The sequence below is a fragment of the Nelusetta ayraudi genome, unplaced genomic scaffold (assembly GCF_046127955.1).
Source record: "Nelusetta ayraudi isolate G7.1 ecotype Tasmania unplaced genomic scaffold, CSIRO-AGI_Nayr_v1 ptg000061l, whole genome shotgun sequence".
In the NCBI taxonomy this organism is placed as follows: domain Eukaryota; kingdom Metazoa; phylum Chordata; class Actinopteri; order Tetraodontiformes; family Monacanthidae; genus Nelusetta; species Nelusetta ayraudi.
Window position 1 is genome coordinate 734,215 of NW_027466111.1, and position 27,973 is coordinate 762,187.

The 27,973-nt window shown below is 48.4% G+C and overlaps 3 protein-coding genes across 10 annotated transcripts in view; 1 reads left to right on the plus strand and 2 right to left on the minus strand.

Annotated features, from left to right (window-relative positions):
* Positions 1-14,125, plus strand: part of LOC142897820 (ankyrin-3-like) — a 47,863-nt gene extending 33,738 nt beyond the window's left edge. For 5 of the 8 annotated variants that reach the window (XM_076040406.1, XM_076040404.1, XM_076040407.1 and 2 more), the window contains 8 exons: positions 9-5,690; positions 8,435-8,509; positions 8,615-8,746; positions 9,026-9,148; positions 11,653-12,268; positions 12,356-12,461; positions 12,624-12,677; positions 12,762-14,125. In XM_076040406.1, the coding sequence (XP_075896521.1) occupies positions 9-5,690; positions 8,435-8,509; positions 8,615-8,746; positions 9,026-9,148; positions 11,653-12,268; positions 12,356-12,461; positions 12,624-12,662 (6,773 nt within the window). In that variant the 3' untranslated portion in view covers positions 12,663-12,677; positions 12,762-14,125. The remainder of the gene's footprint in view (positions 1-8; positions 5,691-8,434; positions 8,510-8,614; positions 8,747-9,025; positions 9,149-11,652; positions 12,269-12,355; positions 12,462-12,623; positions 12,678-12,761) is intronic. The other 3 variants (XM_076040410.1, XM_076040409.1, XM_076040411.1) reach the window with 2 other exon arrangements.
* A 1,790-nt stretch (positions 14,126-15,915) lies between these two features.
* On the minus strand, positions 15,916-20,763 carry LOC142897892 (butyrophilin subfamily 1 member A1-like). Its single transcript, XM_076040515.1, has 8 exons — positions 20,653-20,763; positions 18,865-19,233; positions 18,478-18,783; positions 18,295-18,399; positions 18,156-18,197; positions 18,012-18,035; positions 17,782-17,820; positions 15,916-17,380 (listed from the first exon to the last, which is right to left on the minus strand). Exons 1-8 carry the CDS (start codon positions 20,708-20,710, stop codon positions 16,767-16,769), a joined length of 1,557 nt encoding a protein of 518 aa, XP_075896630.1. The 5' UTR covers positions 20,711-20,763; the 3' UTR covers positions 15,916-16,766.
* Positions 20,764-23,414: 2,651 nt separating this feature from the next.
* Positions 23,415-27,298, minus strand: LOC142897899 (butyrophilin subfamily 1 member A1-like). The gene is made up of 5 exons (XM_076040524.1): positions 26,859-27,298; positions 26,472-26,777; positions 26,260-26,346; positions 25,778-25,909; positions 23,415-24,266 (listed from the first exon to the last, which is right to left on the minus strand). The coding sequence occupies exons 1-5, from the start codon at positions 27,265-27,267 to the stop codon at positions 23,737-23,739; spliced, it is 1,464 nt and encodes a 487-aa protein (XP_075896639.1). The 5' UTR covers positions 27,268-27,298; the 3' UTR covers positions 23,415-23,736.
* Positions 27,299-27,973: the final 675 nt, after the last annotated feature.

Consider the following 27,973-nt stretch of genomic DNA (forward strand, 5'->3'; position numbering starts at 1 on the left):
ATCTGAAGAAGCAGCAGCCGCTGAGCGAAGCGGCGCCTCCAGAGCAGCGCCTCCTGCTGGTGTCCCTCACCAACTTGTCTTTCCAGTCAGACCTTGGCCAGCGTGGTCGGCTGCTGCTGCTGCCACCGCCGACCAAAGCCTCCGACAGACGGGCGGAGGGCCGGTGGGGCGTGGCCCCCCCTGTGCCGGCCCCCCACCGCCAGCTGCTTCTTCAGTGAGGGCCGCGTGGCCCCTCGCCTCCCCCCCCTCCTCGCCCTCCCCCGCCTGCCCCCCAGCCAGTGGAACAGTCGGCTCCTCCCCCAGCAGGTCTTACAGGACCTCGCCCATTAGAACCCAGCTGGGCCACCAGCCCCCCCAGGCCCCCCCCGGGAGCCCCGGCAAGATCTTCCCCTCGTCCTCCTCTCCTCAGACTTGTTCTCTCAACTTGTTCCCCCCTCGCTCGCCACCGGGGGGCGCCAACCTCTCCCCGGTCAAAAGCGCCGGCAGCCTGTCGTCCCTGAAGACCTGCGTGGACTCCACGCTGTCCTTCCGAGGAGGGAGGTCGTCCATCTCCTCTCCGTCCTCTGCCGGCCACACCACCCTCCCGTCGTCCGAGCTGCTGAACGGGTCTTCGCTCAGACGGCCCTCCTCCAGCTCCTCCTCCACGCCTTCCTCGCCGTCCTTCCGCCAGCTGTCGGAGAGGAGCAGCAGCCTTCAGGAGACCCACTCTGCTCTCAGGCCGCACAGCAGCACCGCCACGGCCCCCGTCTATTCCCTGGTGGGCGTCTCTTCTGAAAGGCCTCTCAAACGGGGACCGGGTTCTCTGAAAATGGCCCTTCCAGACTTCCCTGCCGCCTCTTCTTCCTCGGCGTCTTCCGCTTTGCCTTCCTGCGTGACGGCGTCAAAGATAAATTCCCAACTCAAATCCCCGCCGTTCATCACGCCGCCCGTCGTCCACCCGACGCCGGCTTCCAACCGGGACATTCTGAAGGACGTGGCGGACATGAAGGAGGACCTGATCAGGATGACGGCCATCCTTCAGACCAACACGCAGACGGCGGCCAAGACCGTCCAAACGTCTCTGGTGGGAAGTCCCACAGAGTCCAGGTTGGAGGGTGAGGAGCCCATGGACCTGGTGGAGAGAGTGAAGGAGGACCTGGTGACGGTCAGTGAGATTCTGCAGAAAGATGCCAGTTGGGAAGACAACAAAGGTCCGGCGGGAAGAGACGGAACCTCCGAAGAAGGAGAAGAAGAATGGGAGGAATTTTCAAGGGAGGAGCTCGAGGAGGCTCAGAGGAGCCACCCGGACCTTCTCTCCCAGCCAAGCTGGCACCCGACCACGGCAGCCAAAGACCTGGAACTGGCCGCGGTGGCGGATCTTTTCACCAGCGGCGCCGAGTCATTGTCCACCGCGACAAAGAGAAAATGTAGATACGAGGAGGAGGCCAGGAGGGAAGGGGAGGAGAAACTCAAACGGGTTCTCAAACCCTCCATGTCAATACAAGAGCACAAGCTGAAGATGCCTCCGCCAGGCTGCGGCATGCTGAGATCTCCTTCAGAGAAGGACCTGAGCAAACTGGCCGAGTCCTACCAGGGGCCCGACACCATCTTGGAGTCGCCTGAGGACCTGGAGCAGGACAAGAGCCCGCTGTCGGACAGCGGCTTCGAGACCAGGAGCGAGAAGACGCCGTCGGCTCCTCAGAGTGCCGAGAGCACCGAACCCAAACCTCCGTTCACAGATTCGGGGATCCCGCCAAGTCTGGCCGAGCGCCGGACTGACTCGGACCACTGGAGGAGCTGCGAACAGCCAGACGACTCCCTCGAAGCTGCGGTCACGCAAGACGCTGCCGCTGCCGCTCCTCCGTCTGTTCGGCCCGATGCCACCAAGGCCCTTCAAATGATGAGGCCAGGAGAGGGCGCTGCAGCCAACAGGAGCGTTTGCCTGAAGGAGGAAACTCAAATCACGGCAACCACCAGAAGGGTTTATCACAAGCCACAGCTGATTGACGGTGCCGACGTCATAGAGGAGGGAATGTCGGTCCGGGACATCATGAAAGCCTTCCAGTCCGGTCGCGACCCGTCCAAAGAGCTCGCCGGCCTTTTTGAACACAAAGTCGGCCAGGACTCGGTCAAAGGTGATGAGCTCACGCCCAGATTCCTAGACAGAGACGCAAAACCAAAACCCAAAGTGGAGAGAATCTTTGAGGTCCACATTGAAAAAGGCCACAGCACAGCAGAGCCGACAGAAGTCATCATCCGGGAAACCAAGAAACACCCGGAGGTGTTTGTCTTCAAGGGGGACCGCGGGATCAAGGAGCTCAGCGACTTCGACGAGGCCCAACAAGAGGAGGAGGAGCTCACCGCCGAAGAGTCGCTGCCCACCTTCTTAGAAACTTCCCGCGTCAACACTCCGGTGTTCCAGGAAGACGACAGCCGGCCGAGTTCTGCCCAGCTGATGGGTGACGATTCCTACAAAGCCCTGAAAATCCTGAGCCAGCACTCCGTAGAGTACTGCGAGGACGAGCTGTCAGAGGTCAGAGGGGAATCGTACAAGTTTGCTGAGAAAATGCTGCTGTCTGACAAACTGGACACCTGCTTGTCTCAGTCCAGTGAAGAGAAAGGCGGCAGCCTCAGAACTGAGCCTCAGCAGCCAGGGAGCCCAAACAGAGAGTTTGGTTCCAAGTCGTCCAGGGAGGGGTCCCCAAAGTCCAGCAAGTTGTTCCACAGAGACGAAGCATCTCAGTTCGACAAGGTGACCGTGCTCCACTACTCCACCGAGCAGGGCAGCCCCAAACATGCCGTGTGGATGCGCTTCACGGAGGACAAAGTGGAGCGAGGCCGGGACAAACTGCTCTACGAGGACCGGGTGGAGCAGTCCGTCAAGGAGGCCGAGGAGAAACTGAGCGAGGTTTCTCAATTCTTCCGTGACAAAACTGAGAAGCTCAACGATGAGCTGCAGTCCCCTGAGAAGAAACCCGCGAGGCGAGAGCTGAAAGAATCCCGGGCCCGGCCCGGCTCGGCTCTCGGTGACCCTGAGAGAACACAGGGTGCCGCCAAAGTGGCCGAGGGCGTGGGTACAAACAAGCCAAAAGAGCCGGAGAGGAAAGGCTCCAGTTTACCCAGCAGCCCCCGGAAAACCAACGAGGATCTAAAACAGAGCAGAAGCAGCGGATCCGAGCCCTCCTCCCCCACCCACCTGAGATCCACGTCTAAAGTCAGTGCTGTGAGAATGAAGTTTGAATCTGCATCACAGAAAGTCAGCCAGCCGAGTCCGACCAAAAGTCCTCCGATAGTGCAGGAAAAACCTCCCACCAGGAAGTCCCAGGAGAGCAAACTTCCCGTCTATCAGTTCCCTTCAGCAGGAAAAACAGCCAAATTGTTAGAAAGCGCGGGAGACCTTGGTCGGGCCCAGCCCACGGAAGTATGCAAGAAGGCTTCTCCTGCCTCAGATAGCAGCAAGGCACCTTTCACGCCGACGCCTGCTGCCCAGAAACCTCCTGGTGAAGGTTTGCTGAGCAGGAAACCCGTGGACGTCCCTTTGAAAACGCCTGTCGCTAACACGGAGGCAAACACAACAGCTGCACAGCGCCTCCCCTCCACCGTTTCTCTGGAAGTCAGCCAAAGCAACAAAGGTCAGAAAGGTCAGGACGTGACTCAACTGCAGGCAAAAGATTGCGAGGCTGAAAAGTTCCAGCAGGTCACAAAAAGTGAGTCGGTTCTCAGGGGAATCATAGCGGAGGTGTCGAGGAACGACGGCGCAGAATCGCTCAACAAAAACCTCCGCAAGAAAATGGAGTCTCAGATTCCAGTGAGGTCGACTCCTTCACTGGACAACGACTTTGTGAAGAGACAGACCCTCACCACCAAGCCCTCACAGATCCCCACGCTGACCAAGAGCAAAACTCCCGAGAAGACTCCAGCGAAGACAGACGACACTTTGACCTTTGAAATCTTAGACAACGCAAGCAAAGATTCCAACTGCAACAATCTGCCCGACCCTGGAGAGACCCTGGACAGGGTCCTGACCCCCCCCACCGCACTGACAGCCAAAGAGAACTTAAAGACGACCATCAAGACGTTGCCTGTTTACGTGGGCGTCCAGGTGGGCAGGCAGGCTGAGCGGGAGGCCAGGCGCCCCCTGCAGGCCATCAAGCAGAAGAACGGCTCGGCGCTCGGCCCCGTCAGCCCCGACGACGACGCCCTGGAGCAGGTGTCCTTCATGGACCGGAGCCCAGTGACACCGGAGACCCCCAGCTCTGAGGAGGTCACCTACGATCTCACCTGCAAGACCCCAGACGGCTTCCTGGGATTCGTGTCGGACAAACCGAGTCCCATCATGGAGGAGTCTGAAGAGTCCGACAACGACGATGTCGCCCGAGCAAAACCGAGTTCTGCCGCCGCTCCAGCGGACCTGGACAACGTCAGCAAGGGAGAAATAAAACACAGCCAGCAAGAGTTTGGCGTGAAGGCCGGGGAGCAGGAAGCAGCAGCCAGCAGCGGCGGCCAGGAGCAGGAGAAGGTCTCCAAAGGCGTGGCATACATCGAGTTCCCGCCTCCGCCGCCTCTGGACTCCTCAGAGTTCTCTGATGCAGAACCCAAGGACTCGTGCGCCTCTTCTGGAACTGACACTGAGATGATGGAGGTGAATTTACAGGAGGAGCACGACAAGCACCTGCTGACCGAGCCCATCATTCGCATCCAGCCGCCGACGCCGGTGCTTCCGGGTAGCGATGACAGTCAGTCCGCGGGCGAGGAGGACGAGTCCATCTTCCAGCCCATTCCTTGTAAGAAGCTGAACTTCAAGGTGTCGGGGCAGCAGCAGGAGGACGACAAGAGGCAGGAAAAGACAGCGAGAGCTAAAAAACAGGACAAAAACGGAAACGGAAACGGAAACGGCAGCCAAGGCGGCACCAACGGTCTCAATGGCGCCAACAAAGGTTCCAACGGAAAAGGAGACGAGTGTGAAAACGAGCAGAATGGAAATGACCAATCCATCACCGACTGCTCCATCGCCACCACGGCAGAGTTCTCCCACGACACCGACGCCACGGAGATCGACTCGCTGGACGGGTATGAGCTCCAGGACGAGGACGACGGCCTCCTGGCCGAGGCCGACCTGCAGCCCTTCGCCCCCCCCGACGGCCGCAGAGACGTCTGGGCCACGGACACCTTCAGGTCGTGTGACCGCTCCTTCCCCTCTTCCGGCAAGCTGGAGGTCATCGAAGAGGAGAAAACCCTGGAGGACGCTCAGAGACCGGAGGCTGTTCCCACCGACGGTGTCGGCTTCGGTGGGGACAGGGTCGCGGGTCAGGCGCAGGCAGCAGACAAGGACGGATTTACAGACACGTACTTCAGCTACAAGCTGGAGGAGGAGTTCAACTCCCCGTTCAAGACGGTGGTCACCAAAGGCCTGGACTTTGACCCTTGGTCCAGTAAAGCTGGAGAGGAAGTGGTCCACCAGGTGGCGGGAACGCAGGACGGCCTCTGCGCCGAGGAGCCCAAACCTTTCGGTCTGGCGGTGGACGACCAATCGCAGGCCACCACTCCCGACTCCACCCCTGCACGAACCCCTACGGACGACAGCACGCCGACCAGCGAGCCGAACCCGTTCCCCTTCCACGAAGGGAAGATGTTTGAGATGACGCGCAGTGGCGCGATTGACATGAGCAAAAGGGACGCGGTGGAGGAGAGACTGCAGTTCTTTCAGATCGGTGAGCATCGCGTTTCCGCCGGCAACTACCGTGTCAGCGGCCGGGAGCCCGACGCCCCGTAGCACCGCAGCCAACCACCGTCCCCCCCGGTTCACGTATGCAGCGCCGCAGTCCAGCTAGCCGTTTCTGACCCCAACGCGTCCCAAGATGGGTCAGACTCTGAGCCCGACGGCTCCACTCTGAGAGCAGGATCCACTTTCACCACGGACACAAGTTGCCAGGTCCTCCCGGTAGTTGATGATGAGCTGCAAAGAAACGCAACTGGAGATTATTCATGCGGTGCCACATTAGCTATTAGCCATAGCGGCACCTTCAGGGACCTTTTAATTGTACTTCGGCCAATTGATATACCGTACGAAGTCTCCGAGTGGCGCCGCTGAGTCAGGGAGCGTCGGTCCTGGGAGCGTCGGTCCTGGGTAGCACCAGTGACTTGCTTTGTGTCTGTTCAAATTCTCCAAGTTCTCACCACAATATTGTGTTGCAATTGTTGCCCTCTTTTGTCCCCTGCTGACTCAGGAGGTCACCAAGGCAGAAACCAAAGAGGTCAAAGGTCCAGGTAACCGGTGAAGGTGCCTGGTAACAAAGTTTGCAGCCACATTTGGCCAGTGGCCAAACATCTTGCACAAGGAAACGTTGGTAGAGTCCTTTATAGGAAATGTAGCAGGTAGCAGGTGTGGGAGGAATTACCAAACTCCCAGCCGTCGGTCTTTGTCTATTCATCAAAGTATTAAGAGGTCAATGGAGAATTCACAGACCAGCACCACAAACACTTTAATGACAGTCTTCAGGGAAAGTAGCGCCAGTGTAGAGAAGCAGCGAGCCGCCAGTCAGACCGTTCTAACCGCAGTTAGAAGGGACAACACTGCCCCCCAGTGGCACGGAGAGCTGTAGCAACACAACCAGGAACAACCCCCAGTCACACATCTTGGTCTTGTAGAAGTATCTGCCCTCCACCTGCACCAGCACCTGCACCTGCACCTACACCAGCACCAGCACCAGCACCAGCACCAGCACCAGCACCAGCACCTGCACCTGCACCTCCACCTGCACCTCCACCTGCACCTCCACCTCCACCAGCACCTGCACGTCGTCACCTTCCGCTACAGATGCTACAGAGTGCTGAGTTTGAGGCAAGCGGAGGAGCAGCAGCAGCAGCAGCAGCAGCAGCAGCAGCAGCAGGAGTAGGTGGATACTTGGAGGAAGGGAGTCAGGTTGATGAACCAGTGGCGCCCCCTGGCTCAGAGAACAAGACTAGTTTGTAAACTCTTTCTACAAGCTTCCTCCACCCGGTGGTTGTTGTCGAGATGCATGTTGCTGTTGTGACTCCGCCTCCTCCTCTGTCTTGTGCCGTCGACACGACAACAACAGAGAACCGAGTTCATTTAGCCCAGTTTTAAGCACAACCGTAGTTTGCTGAAGGGTAGTTTGGCGCTTTTCTTAGCGCCTCATCGTAAGTAGGAGGAAGAAAAGTTGAGCCGCAGCTGTGAGGAAGAGGAAGGTGAGTCGGTTGGAAGGCAGCGAGTCCGAGGAAGCACAGCTTCTCACATCAGCTTGCTAGCACACAAGCTAACCTCAGTAACGGCACAACAACACAGCACTCACTCACTTATCACAACAACAACAACACACCCAGAGGTCAAAGGTCAGGGCTTCAGGCAGAAATATGGTATATAAAGATATAAATATAAATAAATATAGTTTTCACCTGATGTTGCCTGAAACTAAACATTGTGTTGTTTGTTGTCGAGTGTCGACTACTTTCTTCTCATTATTTTTGTGTCTTGTGAGTTTAGTTTGATGTTGGACCTCGTTTACTTTGATTTGTTCTCACTGTCTAACTTTTCTTTATTTGACATGGGTTTAATTATCCTTTTTTGTCTGGATAGGAAGGCTAGCTAGCTAGCTAGCTATACAGCATTATTAGACAAATATATTAGTCCAAAATCACACATTATTGCAAAACAGAAGCTTTTTGGCCAAAAACAATTCACATGATTTTTATTTGGTAATTCTTTGTAATCGATGAGGTACTGAGAATAGAATAGAAGCCTTTATTAATCCCACATTGGGGAAATTGGCATAATTACAGCAACAATATAGTGCAAAGAGAAGAAAATCTACATTATCAAAAAGACAAAGAAATAAAAATAAAATCAAATATTTATAGAGTAAGACAGGACAAAACAAGATATTGTTTTGTAGCTTCTGCTAGGCTAGGAGCTAGGCTAGGAGCTAGGCTAGTCAAGGTTGGGCTTGGTGTAGCCAGAAGACCTTTCTTGGCGACAATGATGCTGAAGTTCGTCCCAACAAAAAGATTCAAGAGTCAAGAACTTTATTGGTCACATCTTGGCAACATTGACAGCAAAGAAAGAAAGAGCAGCAGGAACAGTCGACAATAACACTGTATATACAAACTGTAAAAAATAAAGGAATATTTCATGTTCAAAAATCTGTCTACTTGGGCTCATGTGAGCAACCGCACACAGTTGCTTCCTGCTTTATAATTTAGATATCAGCTATTTTATTTTGAAAATAACTCACTTTTAAAAGCGTCCATTTCTGGATGAAAGTTTTTGTCCAAAACCTTCAAAATAATTTTGAAGTGAAACATTCCTTTAAAATGTCAACAGTGTCAGACCAGCATTCAGGTCTCTGTGGGTGAATTACAAGTGTGTCTATTAGTGTTAACTGTATCTTGACCCTTGACCCTTGACCCCCCACCCCTCCCCCCAACCCTCCACCAGGCCCTCAGAGCCCCTGCGAGAGAACCGACCTGCGCATGGCCATCGTTGCCGACCACCTGGGACTCAGCTGGACAGGTGTGTGTGTGTGTGTGTGTGTGTGTGTGTGTGTGTGTGTGTGTGTGTGTGTGTGTGTGTGTGTGTGACAGTGACACTCCCTGTGTGTCCTGCTCCGTGTTGCAGAGGTGGCCCGGGAGCTGGGCTTCTCCCTGGAGGAGGTGAACTCCATCCGTGAGGAGAACCCCGACTCTCTGACGGCTCAGAGCTTCACGCTGCTGAAGAAGTGGGTTCACCGGGACGGTCGGCACGCCACCAGTGAGTCCGAGTCAGAGAGTCAGAGAGTCAGAGAGTCAAAGACTCAAAGATTTTTTATTTGTCCCATAGAATAGAAGCCTCAAATAATACATATATATATATATATGTTAATATTATAATATGGTAATAGTGTAGTAGTCCAGTACCATGCAATGAACATAATAAACAATATAATATGATTATTTACATGATTTTTGAAATGCAATATGTAATATTAAAAGCCAGTAACACTGTGTGTGTGTGTGTGTGTGTGTGTGTGTGTGTGTGTGTGTGCTGCAGCCGACGCCCTGACGGCCGTGCTGACCCAGCTGCAGCGCCGGGACGTGGTGTCTCTGCTAGAAGGTCCCGTCTTCGACCACGGGAACATTTCAGGCTCTCGCTGCTTCACTGAGGCTGCAGCAGGTAAAGACTCACTGACTCACTGACTCACTGACTGACTCACTCGCTGACTGACTGAGTCACTGACTGACGGACTGACTCATTGACTGACTCACTGACGGACTGACTCACTGAATCACTGACTGACTCACTGACGGACTGACTCTCTGTCTGTCCGTCCGACCGTCTGACTGACCGTCTGATTGACTGACTGTCTGACTCACTGATTCACTGACTCACTGACTCTCTCCCAGTGTGAGTCTGGGGGGTTCTGACCCCCTGATTAACCCATGAGACCCCCTGAAAGACTGAAAGGGTCTCATATTTTAGATGCATATATACATATACTGTATACATGTATATATATATATATATTATACACACATATGCATGTATAATATTGAGGGCTATTTTGCTCACTGCCCCTCTCTGCTTCCCATTCATCGCTCACAGACGCAGCTTTATTGACTCTTCCAGCTGCTGTCAGTCGATGGTCTGAAGCCTCTGATTGGTTGATTGATTGATGGGTCAGGGTTAGTTAGTTATTGATCAGCGTCTGATCTGATCAGCTGCTGCTGTTCCTACGTTCAAGGAAACACGAGAGCAGACAAGAGAGTAAAAAAAAACACAGCAAAGTATAAACTGCATATTGAATTGTGGTGAATTCTTCTGGTGGCTTCGAGTGATGTAGATGTTGAAGGAGTCTTCACTGACACAGACTTAGTTGTATATAAAAACTGGTTTATTGCAAAGAAGTCAGAAGTCAGACAGGCACCATGGAAGCCTGGGGATGTCTCTGGGCCAGATGTGAGCAACTCCAACGATCCTTTGTTCACATCACCTCTTGTACCCCCCAGCAACCAGGGAGGAAGATGCTGGGAGTGGGGGAGAATGTATACATTCCATGGTTGCACCCCCATATGGCCATCCGGCTACAACTTGATGGCAGTGGCCATAGCAAGACCATATATGGAAACTGAGACCCCCTTAGGGAAGGAATGCAGCGGCTTCACTGCTGAGCTCACATCAGGCCATATACAGTTCAAATGATGTCATGTACAGAAGTTCAGATACTACAGAATGGAATCCTTTATTGTGAAATGTGCATAACATTTGCAGCAATAATACAGGAGAAGGAAAGAAACTTCTATATTTTAAACGGAATGACATGAAAAGTGTTGACATCCTGCGGACAGTTGGATGATTTCCCGAGTCCTCTACGTCAGTGCGGCTGAGAGGCTCAAACTGCAGCAGTGACGCAGTCAGAACCTGCAGGAATACACAGCAGCAGTAATAAAACTTGTTTTCAAAGACACAGAGTTGAGATTCAACACTGATGAGGGCAAAACTGTCAATCTGTTGCTCCTCCTCTTCTGATTGGCTGGAGAGACTGTGCAAGTGAAGCTCCGCCCACTCTGGCTGATTGGGACTGCAGTCTGTCAAACGGCTTCGTCCCTCTTCAGCCCGATGTTCACCTTCAACTCGTCCATCTGTTTATAACTTTATTGATCATCAATCATCCTCTGAGCTGCGGCTAAACGCTAAACGCTAACTCCTGCTAACCGGCAAAGCATCTGCAGCATGTCTGTGGCTGTTTTCCCTGCACAGACCACATGGTGGCGTTGTGGGAAAACACTCATGGGCCGTGTTGACCAGGTAGACGGCTATCTAAGCTAACTGCTAGCTGCTAGCATCCATCATCTCCTCGGTTCCTCTGAGGCTCCAGCTTCAGCGCTGTAGCTCCTCCTGCTGCTCCTCCGCCTCCTGCTCCTCCAGCTCCGCCTCCTGCTCCTCCTCCTGCTCCTCCCACGTCCTGCCCTGTCTTTACTCCTCCATTATCATCTGTCTGTACACCACCACCTCCCCCTCCTCCTTTTCCTCCCTCTTCTTCTCCTCCTCCTCTTCCTCCTCCTCCCTCTTCTTCGCCTCCTCCTCCTCACTTTTCTTCTCCTCCTCCTCCAGCTACTCCTCTGCCCTCTTCTTCTTCTCCTCCTCTTCCTCCTCCTCTTCCTCCTCCTCCAGCCCCTCCTCCTCCTCACAGTGTCTTAAGTCTTAACCTTCTGTCTGACCTTTACACTCCTGCTAAGAAAACAGCAACTATGTGTGAACATTCTGTGCTCCACCGTCTTTATTTCACGTGGTCGTCTCCTTGAAGCAGTACCGTCTTTAGCCACTTGAGGGCAGCAGAACAAAGAAAACGCTGTGATTCTTTGGCGTCGCTCAAGACTTTTGTCTGTGACTGTTGGTCAGTGGCGTTACTCGAAGTTGCAGCTGCTAGATAAGCACACAGAGTTGAAAAGGTCAAAGGTGAAATAGATTTTTTTGAGAAGAAAGTTTGGACCCCAGCAGTGAAACCTGGTCACAGCTTCTTCTTCTTCTGATGCTTCCTGTTGTGTTTGCTAGCACTGCTAGCCTTTAAAGCTAAAGATGTTCATCACCTCCACCATCTCCTGACCCCCTCCACCCCTCCCCCATGTTCTCATCACCCTCTGATGTGTCCTCGTGACCCCCCCCCCCCCCCCCCCCAGGCTACCAACACATAGACGCGGAGCTGAAAACCCCCCCAGAGCTGCAGTACCAGCCCCCCACCACCAGTCCTCCGCTGCGTCCCGACCACTTCTTTAGCGATGTTAGCGACGCTAGCGTAGCAGACCTCACTGGTGAGGTCACGCCCATTAGACCCAGTGACCTGTCCCTCGCTCAGACCACCAGCACCGCAGCGCCCCCCCTGGTCCTGGCTGAAGACACCACGCCGCCGGCTAACGGGCTAGCCGCTAATGGGCTAGCTGTCCGTGAGACACCAGACAACGACAGAAGATCAGTCAAGAAATTGACCAAAGAAGAAGAAGGGAAGGAAGAAGTGGAGGAGGGTTCAGGTCCTGAGCAGAGACAGGAAGTGGGAGAACAAGAGGAGAAGGAGGAGGAGGAGGAGGAGGAGGAGATGACGGAGGAGAGGCTGCAGAGTTTGCTGCAGGACCTCCAGCTGGAAGGAGGTCTGGAGGACGAGGAGATGACGGAGGAGGGTGTGAAGGCCGTCCTGGAACGGGTGCGGCGAGCAGAAAAAGACCTGTGTTCACTTGCAGGCTGGACTTCAGGGAGAGAGGCGGAGTCAGCGGGAGGCGGAGCCCCGTCCCAGGAGGGCAGGTGGGAGCGGCTTCCTCTTCTTTTTCTTCTTCTTCTGTTTCTAGTCGACTTTGTCTTCTGCTTCTGAGCTCCAAACTCCCCCTGCAGCCCCGACGGCCCGGCCGAGTCCCTGCAGCAGGAGGCCCACCTCCGCCGGGAGGCCCACCTCCACCGGGAGGACCACCTCCAGCAGGAGGCCCAGCACAAAGTCCGGGTGAGGCTTCACAGTCAGTGAGTTAGTGAGACAGTGAGTCAGTCAGTGAATCAGTGAGTCAGTCAATGAGTCAGTCTGTTGTTGGATGGCCACGCCCACTCTGCAGTCACTTCCTGTGACCAGGGCTTCTGACTTCCTCTTTTGTTTTGTGTGTCTGTTCAGACCGGAGACGGCAAGAAACAAGAGAAGAAGAGTCGCTGATGCAGCCACAAGCAGGTGGCAGCACTTTCTGACGTAGCCACATGCTAACAAGGCCACGTAGCCACATGCTAACACTTTGAGTGCTTCTCTCCCCTGCAGGTGCAGGAGGGGGCGGTCTGGAGCTCCCGCGGCCGCGTCAGTCGAGCGCAGCTTCACTTTCTCAACGCATGAAGAACAAACACCACCACCACCACCACCAGTCCTCCTCTTTGATTTAGCATGAGCATGAAGGTCACAGCAGTGGTTCTACCGGTCCAAGATCTACCGGTCCAGTAGAACCAGTAGACCAAGATCTACTGGTTCTACTGGACCTGCAGCGCCACCTGCTTCTTTTTTCAACCAAGGCAACAGGAAGTGGACGTCGTTGCTGGTTATTAAACGTGCATCATCACCTCCGAAGATCAAAAGAAATCGTAGCTTCACGAGTTGTTTTCCATTTTGCGGCCGATCCTTCGTCCGCAGACTGACGAGTGTTTTTTTCTGCTGGGACAAACTGGGACACACTGGGACACACTGGTTTCACTGGGACGCCAAGGGTTTTCTCCCACACTTCCTGCAGAGAAACTTTGATATTTTGCTGCATGTTGCTTCTCATGCTTGAACTCAGACGCACTTGTAAGGCAACTAGGAAGCCACTCACAATAACACTGCTTTCTGTGTTCCAGGGTAATTAAAGTCCACTGGTGTCACTGCTCCTGGTGACGGAGAGCCACTAAAAACATTCAGGCGGAAATCTAAACAAAACGTTAAAGTCTTTTTTTTGTTGTTTGTTTCATTTTAATGTAATTAAAGTTTTGACACGTGGCCCTAAAACTGCTTTTGCATCTAATTTAATCTTTTTAAACTGTGGACTCCTCAATTTCCCCTTTTGATTGCCATTATTTTATTGTTGCTCATTTTTTAATCTTATTAATGTTGGTTTGAAACGACGCAGAAGAAAAGCGGCGGAATCATTTCGACTGAAAACACAACGGATTTCATTTCACGTCGGTCCCTCGGTTTTCCGTCTCGCGATGATGAACCCGGAAGCGGCCGACGAGCAGAAGCTTCACCGGATGCTCCCACTGGTTTACTGACGCAGAACAATAAACTGTGTGAAAACTCCGTCCGTCTCTTCATTCTTCCTCAAGTGACGCATCGTAGTTGTTTTTTTGTTTTTTGTTTTTTTTCACAGCTACGTCACCGCAACGCACCGGAGCAAACAGTGAAGCTGCACTGCACGTGCGCAGTGGGCTCAGCGCCACTGGAGATCTTTCCTTCCTGTGGCAATGAAACTGTACAGTGCCTCCTTGTAAAGTCACTGTCTGCCGTATACATCCACGTGCATTCATCCAGAATTCTACAGTATTTTATGCTCTTTACCCCCCCCCCAAATGTTAAATTTGCACTCGGCACTATGCCAATTCTTTTTCATACCGTCAGCTTTGCACTGAGTAAAAAAATAGCCGCTTATTTAATTTCTGTTGCTTTTATTATTTTTTATGTCAGTATCGCATGCTTCTATGTTTTCTGTACACGGAGCCCTGCTGCTGCTGAAAGAATGTCCCTCGGGATAAATAAAGTATTTCTCATTCTCGTTCTGGTTCTGAGCGCAGTGATTGGCTGCGTCCGCCGGTCCCAAAAGACGGCAGCTGACCAGTGGGGCCTCCAAAATAAAAGACGTGATTTATTTCAGAGGCACCACTGGTTGCATAAGAGCGCTGCAACTGTGTAGACTGAACCCAGGTCCAGAACTAAAGTTCACTCTGTTGAAGTGAAGGAGCGCAGGTGCCAAACATGAATCACGTGAGTCAACGCTGCTCTATTGGAACATGATGCTTACTAATTCCTTGTTGGTGTGCTCCCAAGTTTTTCCACTTTAGGAGCACGCCCCCTAGTGGACTCCTTGGGAAAATGCTTAATAATTTAATTCCCCCCAGTTCCCACAGACGCCACATGTCTGCGCTGTTCTCCTCGGTCTCCTGTTTGGTCCTCGACCTCCACCGCCGAGGCCTGGCGGCTCCTCCGCCACTCCAGCCCGTCCTTGCTCCTCCTGTACAAGCGTCACAGGGAGCGCGAGGAGCAGCGGGAGGAGGTCACCGCAAAGCAGCGTGAGTGAAACGAAGGCTCCGATCTCTGGTTTGTTAACGGAGGTATAAGTGTTTCATCTGAGCGGAGTGTCTGCCCTGAGACTGGGAGGTTGTGGGTTCGCTCCCCAGCCAGGACGACCCTCGTGGAAGAAGAGACCGCCAGTATCCAATGCACGAGAGGAGGAGGAGGAGGAGGAGGAGGAGGAGGTGTTCCACAAACACCAGGTGACAAAATCCTCCACAAGACATTTCCTCACGTTCACTGTAACAGCGCCTCCTCTGCCTCCTGCAAGAGTGATCGTCTCACTCTGCGGACGTAGCGGCGCGAGTGTGTGTGTGTGTGTGTGTGTGTGTGTGTGTGTGTGTGTGTTTTTAACATTTATACAGGAAAATAACTCAGAAATGAATAATGAGTACATAAATGATCCATGAATAGATAACAAAATAAACAGCTTAAAGACAGAGCCTTGTCTAAGGGTTGGCCCCGGCTGTGCCATACAGCGCCTCCTCTGCCTCCTGCAGGGAAGTGCAGTGTGCTGTAGTGGCGCTGGGCCGAGGGTGTCGCTGTGGAGACGCACCTCAAGAGGAACCTCATGGAGCTGCCTGTGCCAACCAAGGCCCACTGTCAGCGCTGTCTGGAACTCTGCCCCCTGCTGGTGAGTAATCATAGACACTGGATCAGGTTCTACTTCCACAAGTGCATCCAGGTCCAGGGGAAGCAGGGCAGGAGGCAGAGTGCCGCCGCCACCGCCTGCTAGCACACAAAGTCAGTGTTGACAGGTAGACTATTAACTTGTACTCCCAAAGAGTACTTCATAAGTATTCTTCCAAGTGTTGGACTATGACCCTCTCATGGTTCTTACCCCCACCCCCCACCCCCCACTCTACCATCGTCACAGACTGTTGTGTATCAACACACGCTGACTTGGATTTATTGAGCATCGGGAAAAAAAACACGACATGTGGTTTTATTGACAAAGCAAATACTTTGTTATCTTAAAGTACACAGTTGTGATCAAAGATTTAGCATTTAGTAGTATTTCTATAGTGTGAGTACTGTAAGTACTGTAAAGATCTGTACCTACAGTGTGTGACATTTTGATGTGTTCTCCTAAACAGGATTGTAAAGTGAGTTTTGCATTGTGGACGGCAACGGCACAAACACAACACAAATGACAAATAAATCTAGAATTCTCATTTCATTCGTGTTTATTGAAAAAAATATTTGAAGGATTCAGGTATTTAAAAAAAAAACAGAAATTCCATTTAATGAATGAAAATTCCCACAACTGCCTGTTTTGTTTCTAATCAATTGACAAAAGCATCAATCTAGAAGCAGACCCAGGAGTGCGGATGTCGCACATCAGATTCAAACAATAACGGAGTGCATTTGTACAAATATAGACAAACACAAATTAAATGCAAAGCCAAATATATAGTATAGTATTATATGGTATTTGCATCTCTGATTATGAAGGTTAAAACAACACACTTAGAAAAGAAACCTCCTTGAGTGTGATATACACAGTTTGTATATTTATTATTATTGTTGTTGCATGGGCAGAAGGATGGCGAGGCAGAAGGAGACCGGAGAGATTGAAGAACGCAGCGGAAGAGGAAGAGAAGATAGCTGGTCTGGGAGAGAAGTCAGCAGAGGGCGGGGCCAGATGAAGGCAGATGATTGGCTGTGGCCAGCAGCCAAAAGGGAAAGAAGTTCTATTGAAGCGAGAGGCTCAGGTACTGTTTGTTTTTCAATCACTGCTAGCAGAATGCTGTGAGTGATGCTCTCGCACTGCAGCTGGAGGAAAACCAGCTGGTAGCAACAGGAAGTGAGAACGAGTTCCTAGACTGAGCAGTGGGGTCTGGTGTGTAGAGGATCAGGCTTCAGTGGTGGAGCAGGTGTGACGTCCTCATTCTGTTTAGTCAATGTTTGTCTCGTCTCATGTTGTGTCATTTCATTGGTACACTGTAATATGATCCTGTATTCAAAAGTGGATGCAGTTGAACTCTACAGTTAGGCTCCTGTGCTGCTCCTCTAAACTCCACTGTTGTTCATGTCTGGTTCCTCATGTATTAGCTTCATGGGTGATTGGTCTCCTAATCCTGCATTGAAAAGTGGATACAGTTCACCTCCATCGTCTACAGTTAAACTACCAATGAGACTTTTCTCTTCCACATGATAGAAGGAAAGTTCTCCAGTGTCACAATCCAAATACACACCAACTGTCTTTGGTCTGGATGTGACAGGAAGCATCACCTTTGGTTCTGTGTTGAACTGAAAGCGGTCAGAGGAAGAGGACAGGAACCAGAAACCATTGGATGCAGTGGGAGCAGCGTCAGACTGAAGAGGGATGTTCTTAGCATGAGTGACCCCCAACCACCAAGATCTTTTAACTTCTGTAACTGTAGGTTTCATAGAAACCTCCCAGTAGTGTTGTCCAGAGGAGAAGCCAGCGGTACCAGTGGTGGCAGTGGTGGCAGTGGTACCCGTGGTGGCAGTGGTACCAGTGGTGGCAGTGGTACCAGTGGTGGCTGTGAGACAGGTCACCTCAGTCAAAGACTCTTGAGCCTTCTTAGAGTCTCTCATGGTACGGCCGTCTCCAGTGACTGTGAGATATTGGTTTCCAGTATTGGCAAATGTGATGTTCACTGTTAGAAAGTAAAATCAAAGTTTAGATGGGATAATAATAAGATTCAAAAGTTAAAATGAAAACTCTGTGTTTCTAAAACAATGAAAATTGTTCAGAATTCTGACATGACGTTGATGAAAATTAACTTTGTCCATTTTTCTTTCAAAATCAAATCTATGACAATTTAAAAAGCCATTTTTTCAGATGTCGATCAGTAAGTTGGAATCGCAACAACAGTAAAATCCCAAGATTCCTGATTCATGAAAACAATATCTGGGGCAAAATGATTTGAACCGTCCGCAAGACAAAAAGAGAGCAGCATCTCAACGCAGACCTATAAAGACATATAAATTAATAATAAAATATTATAAAATCAAAATAATAAAATATACAAATAAATTAAAAACATGAGGTTCTTACCAAATGACTTCTTTGTGTCCTTATGATCAGTTGGTTTTACTACAAAAGGGGACACAACAACAAAAAGCATTGACAAAAAGAGAACTGCATCTCAGTGCAGACACTGAGTACGATAGAAAATAATAATACAAAAATCAAGATGCTTACCACACTGTGTTACGAAAAAAGGGATACGTCAACCAAAGCATTGTATGTAATTACATGATTATAACAGAAGGGGGAGCACTAACCTGCCAATAAAGGTATTGCAGCCTCTGAGAATAAAAACAACAGGAAAAGAGATGATGATCTGTCAACACTCACTGATGACAATATTTCTAACAGTGAATTCTGTCACGGTTGCATTCTAGCAACATATGAGTCTTGGGCCTCACCTTCACTGGGTTTCTCCTCTTCCGATTTCCTTTTACGCACGGCTGAAACATCAGAAGCCATTTTCAAATGATTGCTTTCAGACACAAACTACTGGCAAACCAGTCTGGACAGAAAGTGACAATACCAAACAATGATTACCTCCCCTCTTGAACCACAGGACTCCAAGTGCAGCCAATACAGCAATGAGCAGCAGAGCGAAGGCCACCCAACCAGCTACTGATAGTCCTGAACCTGACAAAGACTCTGAAGAGAGGAAGAGTCTTCTTCACCTTGACTGTGTTTGCTGGTAATGCACAGAGATTTGCACATCAAAATACACACCTGCTTTTTTCCCACCAGGTAGAACCGGACCAACCAGGTTCACGCTGGCCTCCTTCACCTCTCCACCGTCCACACCCACTGAGCAGGAGACCTCTGAGGAGCTGGAGACCAGAAGCCAGCTGTGGACTGACACCAGACCTGAGGAGTCTCTGCTGTGTTTCAGGGGTGTTTCTGTGGTCAGAAGGTTTCCCCTTGAGTCCCTCCACTGCAGCCTGGGTTCTGGGTACCAGCCTCCAGCCTCACAACTGACATTCACTGTGTTACTTTGTGTCCACACCGCTGACAGACGCACAGGACCTCCAGTTTCTGGTAGCAGGGGTGGAGAAAGAGGAAGGTGAGCAGACACTTGACTTTAGGGAGCGCGGCTATTTGTCTTTGTGTACTTACTGGATACAGTGAGGGTGACAGTTGCTTTGTCATAGTCCTGGTCGCCGCTCACATAACAAGTGTACATGCCAGCGTCCCCCAGGGTGACGTTCAGCAGCTTCAGGCTCACGTCGCCTGAAGCCAGGCCCCCCGACGCTGCCTCCTTCTTGCCAAACGACACTCTGCCATCAAATGTTGTGTTCCGAGCGTCATACTGGATTTTGTTGTCTTTGTACACCATCACTGACGAGTCTCCGGGATCAGTGCGGTACCACTGGACCTCGAAAGCCACGGCGCTTTGCGGTGGATTGAGCCAGCAGGGCAACGTGGCTGAGTGTCCGGCGAACACAGAGACGGAGTCGTCCGCCAAAACCTCCAGGCCATCTCCAACTGTGGAAGGGCAATAAGAGGCCGGTTGTGTGCACAGTAACTCGACATACACTTCCATCAGTGGTCTACAGTGTCAAAGATAATGGTTTAGAGACAGCAGATTTAGTCCAGCAGCAGGGGCGGAGCTAAGTGGTGGTCTACATATATATATATATATATATATATATATATATATATATATATATATATATATATACATACATATATATGTATATATATATATATATATATATATATATATATATATATATATATATGTATGTATATGTATATATATATATACATATACATACATACATATATATATATATATACATATACATACATACATACATATATATATATATACATATATATATATGTATGTATGTATATGTATATATATATATATGTATGTATATGTATATATATATACATATACATACATATATATATATATACATATATATATATATATATATATATATATATATATATGTATATATATATATATACATATACATACATATATATATATATATATATGTATGTATATGTATATATATATATATATACATATATATATATATATATATATATATATATATATGTACGTATATATATATATATATATATATATATATATATATATATATATATACATATACATACATATATATATATATATATGTATGTATATGTATATATATATATATATACATACATATATATATATATATATATATATATATATATATATATATATATATATACATATATATATATATATATATATATATATATATATATATATATATATATATATATATACAAACTCAGAAATTTATTATAAAATTTGAGGGTTTTTCTGATCAGCAAAACGCAAAGAAATAAAAACTTGAAATATATTGATTTGCATATTATTCCTTTATATAATATGTCCCATTCACCCTTGAAGTTGAATTGCAGAAATACTGCAACCTCTTCAGGATATTCTACTGTTCTGGGTCGTGCTGTACTTACTGCCACTCCTCTATGAGTCATGCTGCCACCATGTGGTCGCCACCAGGAAATGACGCAGTTTTCCCCAGGTGACAGCAGCGGACACTCGTTGTTCAAAAGTAAACCGAGGACACCTTGACTCAAAACTGCTCTTTCCTCCCCCCCCCTCCCCGAGTCGTATTCATCCATTCAGAGGTTTTAAGCGCGTGCAAGTGTCCGTTTCTAAGGCACGTGTTGCAAGTTACACTGAAGCAAATGGCTCATATCTATTTATAGACATTGCAATACAAGGAGTGGTGGGGTTTTGAGGTTTTCTCTGCTTCTCCTGCGCTTTAATGCGAACGACTCGGCGGGATTTGAAAACAATTTGCGGATTCCATGCGCGCGAGAAAACACCCACACCCAAGAGATAGTGAGGGGGAGCGAGCGGGAACTTACGCGGGGCTGCGCCGCACAGCGAGAGCAGAAGAGCCGCCACGAAGCAGTTCACAATCATTGCTGGAAGCAGACCCAGAGAATCACACCCAGGGATCCCTGCTCGCGCGCCAGACTAACACTGACGACTGGCAAAATGGCGGAGGGGAGATTTTTTTACTTTCACTTTCACAGCGCAAAGTCCATGTGTTTTTAAAGAAAACAACAATGAAACAAAACATCGATACTTGGAGACACTGTTGGGACAGTGTCTCCAAGTATCGACGTGTGTAAAAAAAAAAGAAAAGAAAAATAATAATAAAACGAACTGCTGGCATCAAACAAAATGCAGGTATTTAAAGTAGAGATGCATTTTGTTCATCATAGTTTGAGATTCAAACAGCGTTGAAGCCGATGCGTCACGCTGATGTTTCACAGTAAAGTACAGCACATATAAATACAAAATACAGCACATTGTATGTTATGATGAAAATCAACCGGATCCACCGTGTTTTTACACCATTGACTTCCTGTCTGAACGATCCCACCTGCTACGGATGACGCAGGAGGGACGCGGCGAGCGTCAAAGAATAAATTCTGGCGTTCTTTTCCAGCGGCTCGCGTTTTACTGCAAACGCTTCTGGTGTAAAACAGGGGTCACTCTGCCGACGTAGCGGCGCGACCGTGTGTGTGTGTGTGTGTGTGTGTGTGTGTGCGCGTGTGGACCCCGTTCACGAGATACCGCGAGAATTGCCTCATAGTGCGATCATTTGTCACTTTTCTGGCTGGCTTGTTACATTTGTTCGGTTTTTCCTAAAAAAAATGTGTTTTTGGCTCCTCTGAATGTGAGCAGTGAGGGCTGCAGGGCAGCAGAGGGCAGCAGTGAGTGCTGCAGCTCTTATTGTTAAAACAGATGTTTTTCTCTCTTCCTATTTGTCTCTCTTCCGGTCTTTCAGGAGGTTCTTGGCGCTCAGCTGGGAGGTCACCTGCCTGCTGGCACGCCACCCAGGTGACTAACGTGCGGGCTTTGGGCTTCATTGTGAGCCGCATCTTATTGTGAAAATGGAGCGACTTCCTGCCTGAGCTTTTCCATCTACTCAACGTTTTGGGAAAGCATCTCAGAAATGAATGATGAATACATAAATGATCCATCAATAGACAACACAATGAAGAGCTTGACGACAGAGCCTCGCCTGAGCCGCTCTCTGTGCCGGCCTCTGTCCACGCCTGCACTGCCACCAATGTGCAGAGAGGCCTGCCAGTCGTTGAGCAGAAGCTCATCTGTGGAAGTGGTGTGTTTATGGAATCAGCCACCTGACGGCTAGTATAGAAACGTTTACGTTACTGGATTTGCTTCCCTTTCCAAAGTTGTGGTGCCAAAAGGAGACACGTTGGATATGGACAGAGCATTGTGTGAACAGAAAAGAGATTTGAGAGACAACAATGACAAATATTTGTCACTACACACATCCGGGTTTCACATTGTGGGTGTGTGATGAGTTCATGTTGTCAAGATTTCAGTCAAATGCCAAATGGATTTAAATGAACCCTTTAGCTGTTTGTAGGAGGAGAGCTGAGGCACTCTTGATACTTAAAAAGCCTTTCTTATAACTCTGGCTAATCCATTTAAACACGCCAACATGCGAGTTCCAAACCCGGGCCTGGCTGCAGGGCGGGGCCCCGGCTGCAGGGTGGGGCCCCGGCTGCACCATACCACAACACAGGGCCTTATTTACTCAAGGTTTGGACACACAGATTTATGTACCAAAAAAAAAAACACACTCCAGTGAGAATTGTTTTTGTGAAACGTTCAAAACAGCGCACACAATTAGATTTAGCGTGTTTAGCTTAATGAACATTTTTCTGAATAGTACAACATGTCATTTGTCACAGTAGGCGCAAAGTATTGGTCAGTGATTGAAAGCCATTGTCGAGCTCGCCACGCAGCCACTTGCCAGTTTGTTTTGTAAAAGTTTGCCTTGTTGTCATGGAGTTCCAAGGCCCCATATGGGACGATGTCACGGTCCTTGTTATATTTCTACTCATGGTGGAACTCCAACAACTGAAGGTCCAACCCCTGAATTAAAAATGGTCCACTGAGAAGGAGGGACGAAACCAAACCGTCTGACAGAATAAAAGAACAAAACATTGCAACATAAGTTAAGCTAAACACTACATTGAGAAAGTTAACAAATACCACTGCAAACCCATCAAGACAAGGACAATAGAAGGGGCGATGGCACAGCTCTCTCTCTCTCTTAATCTCCCCCCCTCCCCCCCCCCCCCTCTCTCTCTCTCTCTCTCTCTCTCTCTCTCTCTCTCTCTCTCTCTCTCTCTCTCTCTCTCTCTCTCTCTCTCTCTCTCTCTCTCTCTCTCTCTCTCTCTCTCTCTCTCTCTCTCTCTCTCTCTCTCTCTGCACATGGCTCAGGTTACTAACGTGGCTACTACTACTAACGTAGATTTGCCCCAAACATTGGTACACTGTAAAAAGAGGAGAGACAAGTTAGGGCTAAAATGAACAATAGTCCATCCTAAATATGCACTGTCCTGTACTTGAAATCTAGATGATCTGTCTCAGATAAAGTTGGAAAGAAGTCCACAACAAATAAATAAATCTCAACACCACATTTTCCAATTTTGATGAATTTATGACGGATGTAGAATAACACTTAAAACAAGACGTGAAACAATTTCATAGCACTTCTAAAATTCTACTGTGAAGTAAAATTCTGCTCAACCGGCTGCAGCTTGAATCTATCAGCACAGAAAACACATGACAACAAGGACAGGCTTGCAATGGAGGGGGGTGGAGTAACCAGAGCAGCACCAAGACACTGAAGTGCTCCTGAAGAGAGGCCAAGGTGGGAGGTACCCGGCAGTCACAGGCAAGGTGGAAACAAAGGCACTCTCAGGTCGTAGTAGGAAACAGGTGACGGAGGCAACCATGGCAACATCAGGGATGAAGGAGTGGTCTTCTACTGGAGGGTCAGTCTGGTGGTCAATGTGTGGACTGGTGGAGAAGCTGGTCACAGGTGGGAGCCGCAGGTTGAGGACTTGGCTGATGATGTGTGGTTAGGTGGAGGATTCAGTGGTGGTGTGACAGCTTCATTATGTTGTCTCATTAGCATTTAATTGAATTGGTAATTGGTCATATAATCCTGCATTGAAAAGTGGATACAGTTTACCTCCATCGTCTACAGTTAAACTACCAATGAGACTTTTCTCTTCCACATCATAGAAAGAAAGTTCTCCAGTGCCACAATCCAAATACACACCAACTGTCTGTGGTCTGGTTAGGACAGGAAGGACCTTCACTGGTTCTGTGTTAAAGCGAAGGCACTCAGCGGAAGAGGACAGGAACCAGAAACCATTTGAACCACTTGGATCTAAATCATCCCACTGGGGAACGACTATATTGCGGGTAACACCCAACCACCAGGACTCTTTCACTTCACCCACATGATTTTTCATAGAAACCTCCCAGTAGTGACGTCCAGAGGAGAAACCAGGTGTTCCAGTGAGGGCTGTTTGACAGGTCACTGCTGTAAGGTTTCTTCCCTTACTCCATGTCTTTGCTGTCTTGACTTTTGGATCGATTTTTACATAGTCGTTGTTCATCGTGACAAATGTGATATTTTCTGTTGGAAACAACAATGGGAGGAATGAGAGCAGTCAGTCAGGTGAGATAAAAAATGATGTCACTTAAAGGGTTGAGGACATTACTGAAGTCATTTTGGATACTCAATAAAATCTTGTATTTTCCCCATGATGACTCCTTATCCTAACCAATCAAAAACGATGTTGGATGGTCGATGACGTCACATCAACACGTCGGCAACGCTCTCTGCCTCTGCAAACGACGGACCTTCTGAAGTACTGGCCACATTTCAATGGGTCAAATTTAACCTCCTGGACGGTCGTGTTGAACTCACCCATCTGCTCTTATGTCTTTTTTTTCTTTTTTTTTTTAAGCTGTAGTGTAGAAAGCGGTGGTTTGTTTTACGCTCGTACAACAAAACTTCTCGATCACCAAAAAAAAAAATCAAATCTTTTATTCTTTGGTTTAAATCTGTTCTGAAAAGCTTTCTAAATGATAAAAACATCCAAAGGAAAAGGAAAAAAATATTTTATGGCAACAGGAACTTAAATAACGTGGTCAAAAAATGCTTTATTACCGCCGCTTCTTCTTTATCTTCCACCTGCAACGACACGTAGTCACCTGACCTATAGATCCACCTGACCTTGACCTATAGATCTACCTGACCTTGACCTATAGATCCACCCGACCTACAGATCCAGCTGACCTATAGATCCACCTGACCTTGACCTATAGATCCACCTGACCTACAGATCCAGCTGACCTATAGATCCACCTGACGCACACAACACGCCCTCTCAAGACACAACAAACAAATAATAATAATATAGTATAATCATTTTAGCAATACAATAAGCACAAAACTCATGTCCTCTATAAACTCAGGTAGTCGGCCTGCGAACGTCATTAATTTAACGGCTGCAACACCTCTGCAAGAACAACATTAGGGGAACCCAAGTACTTGTATTGTTTTTCTTTTTCGATTCAACCGTCACCAGGACATCATCACTTCAGGATGTTGTCCACTCCATTGTTTCTCCTTCGGCGCAGTAAAAGAGCCCCAAACTTCAGTCGCTTAGCGAATTGCAGACGCATATTGGCGTCGCTTCGCCTTTTCCCCGGTGTGTAAGGACCTTAACATTGAAGGATTTTCTCAAGGTCGTAAAGCTAAAGTCAAGGCTATAATTAAAGTTTAACAACTGCCCTTCCATCTCCTTCTATCTGAAATCTTTCTGATCTTGTGACGGGATTATATCCACTCTCTGTTGTCAGCTTGGGATTGACTGAAGAGAAATACACAACACATCCTGTCTCAATGCTTCTGGAACTCTCTTCCAACCTCAGTTCTAGAAAACCTGCCTCGTTATTTCTGACCTTCCAAAAGTTCTCATCCCAGTGAAAACCATCCAACACTGGCAACTGGCGACACTGACGTGATCAGTACTTTTGAACTGATTGGAAATGCTGATGGGCTCGCTACAATGAATACCTGATGACTAAAATGAGTCAATGACTGTATCGTAATTATTGACAAAAAATGGGGGTGCTTACCAATACACAACTGTGTAGTTGCCAGATCTGTAACACTGCATTGCACTGATATTTGTCCAGGAGGTTCTGGCGTTCCTTTACCACGACTGCTGCCGTCCTGCGTCCCCTCTGGTGCAGTGCTACATTTCTCCCCTGAAAGGTAAAAGGAGATTCTGAATGATGGTTTGGTCACCTCAGTGTGAGAAAAATCTGACTTCTCTAACTTTCTGTCACTTAGGAAGATTATGACACACGGGTTCCATTATCATTGTCTCGTTCATTATGGGGCGTTCAGTAACGGTTCAGACAAATCATCAGTCTTGAGAGAAACAGGTCAGAGACTCACTTGACGTGCATATCCATACATTGTGATAATGTGAGGTAATTATTGGTTTCAGACAGAATTTCTCTGTCATTTGATTTTTTTACTCTAGCGTGCATTTGTAAAATTGGATGACAAACCAATGTGAACAGGAGGTTTGAACCGTTGTGCGCCCCATTACCTCTCTTTTTGATCCACAGGACTCCAAGTGCAACCAACACTGCACTGAGCAGCAGAGTGAAGGCCACCCAGCCAGCCACTGATAGGACTGAAGAAGAGAATTATCACCTTTGGTGGCAAAATGCATAGATTTGCTTATTTTCTCCTATTAAAGGAAAGTTTACATTTTCACTCGTGAAACATGCAAATGTTCACACATTCATTCACACAGACCTGCCCAGTGTTCACCAGGTAGAACCGGACCAACCAGGTTCACGCTGGCCTCCTTCACCTCTCCACCGTCCACACCCACTGAGCAGGAGACCTCTGAGGAGCTGGAGACCAGAAGCCAGCTGTGGACTGACACCAGACCTGAGGAGTCTCTGCTGTGTTTCAGGGGTGTTTCTGGGGTCAGAAGGTTTCCCCTTGAGTCCCTCCACTGCAGCCTGGGTTCTGGGTACCAGCCTCCAGACTCACAACTGACATTCACGGTGTTACTTTCTGTCCACACCGCTGACAGACGCACAGGACCTCCAATTTCTGGTAGCAGGGGTTGAGAAGGAGGAAGGTGAGCAGACACTCACAGTAGTGAGATCATTGATTTAAACTCATGATACTTACTCAATACAGCGAGGGAGACTGATACTAAATCGTAGTCTTGGTCGCCGCTCACATGGCATGTGTATTCTCCTGCATCCCTCAGAGTGACGTTGAGCAGTCGGAGGCTCACGTCACCTGATGCCAGTCCAGCTGATTCTGCATCCTTGGTGCCAAATGACACTCTGCCTTGAAATGTTGTGTTCTCAGCTGCATGGACTATTTTATTGTCCTGGTACCCCAAGATTGGAGAATCAGGTTGAACACTATGGTGCCACTGGATGTCCAAAGTCTTGGTGCTTCGTGGTGGACTGAGCCAGCACGGTAGCGTGGTGGAGTGTCCCACATACACTGAGATGGGAGTGTGGGCCAAAATTTTGATGTCATCTTCGACTGTGAAACAGAGAAGGATCTGGTGAGTCATGGAAACCATTTGGTTATATATATATATATATATATATATATATATATATATATATATATATATATATATATATATATATATATGTATATAAACAAATATTAGGGCTGGGCAACGATTAAAATTTTAATCGAAATTAATCGCATCAATCGCAATTCCCTGATTAATCATGATTAATCACAATATATACCCAAAATCCAATAATGAATTTAAAAGAAGTGGGTAGTGCACTTTTATTTTAATGTTCTACCATATGAACAAAGTCTTTTCTTTTCTGGTTCCGCAGCAGCCAGCAACACACTTTTACAAAATAAAAGCACGTATTGCGGCTAACTGGCAATCGATAAATAAATAAGCCGCGGTGGTTTCAACGAAGGAGTAATTGTTGACGCGCATGCCAAAATTTATTTACTTTATTCTTTATCACAATGACCTCCGACGCTCACCCGAGCGTCACCCGAGCGTGTGTGTGTGTCACCCCACAGTGACACACACACACACCCTGCCCAGGTGTTAAAGAAGTGAGCTCACAATTATAAACATTAGAGACTCACGGCTAGGGATGGGCGATATGGACTAATAGTTTTATCACAATAATTTCTGGCATTTATTGCATTTATAACGATAAAAGTGACGATAAAAAATATAAAAACAATTCAACTCCATGTTTTGGGATTTTTTTTTAAACTGCATACATTTGAAACCCTTACGTCCCTAA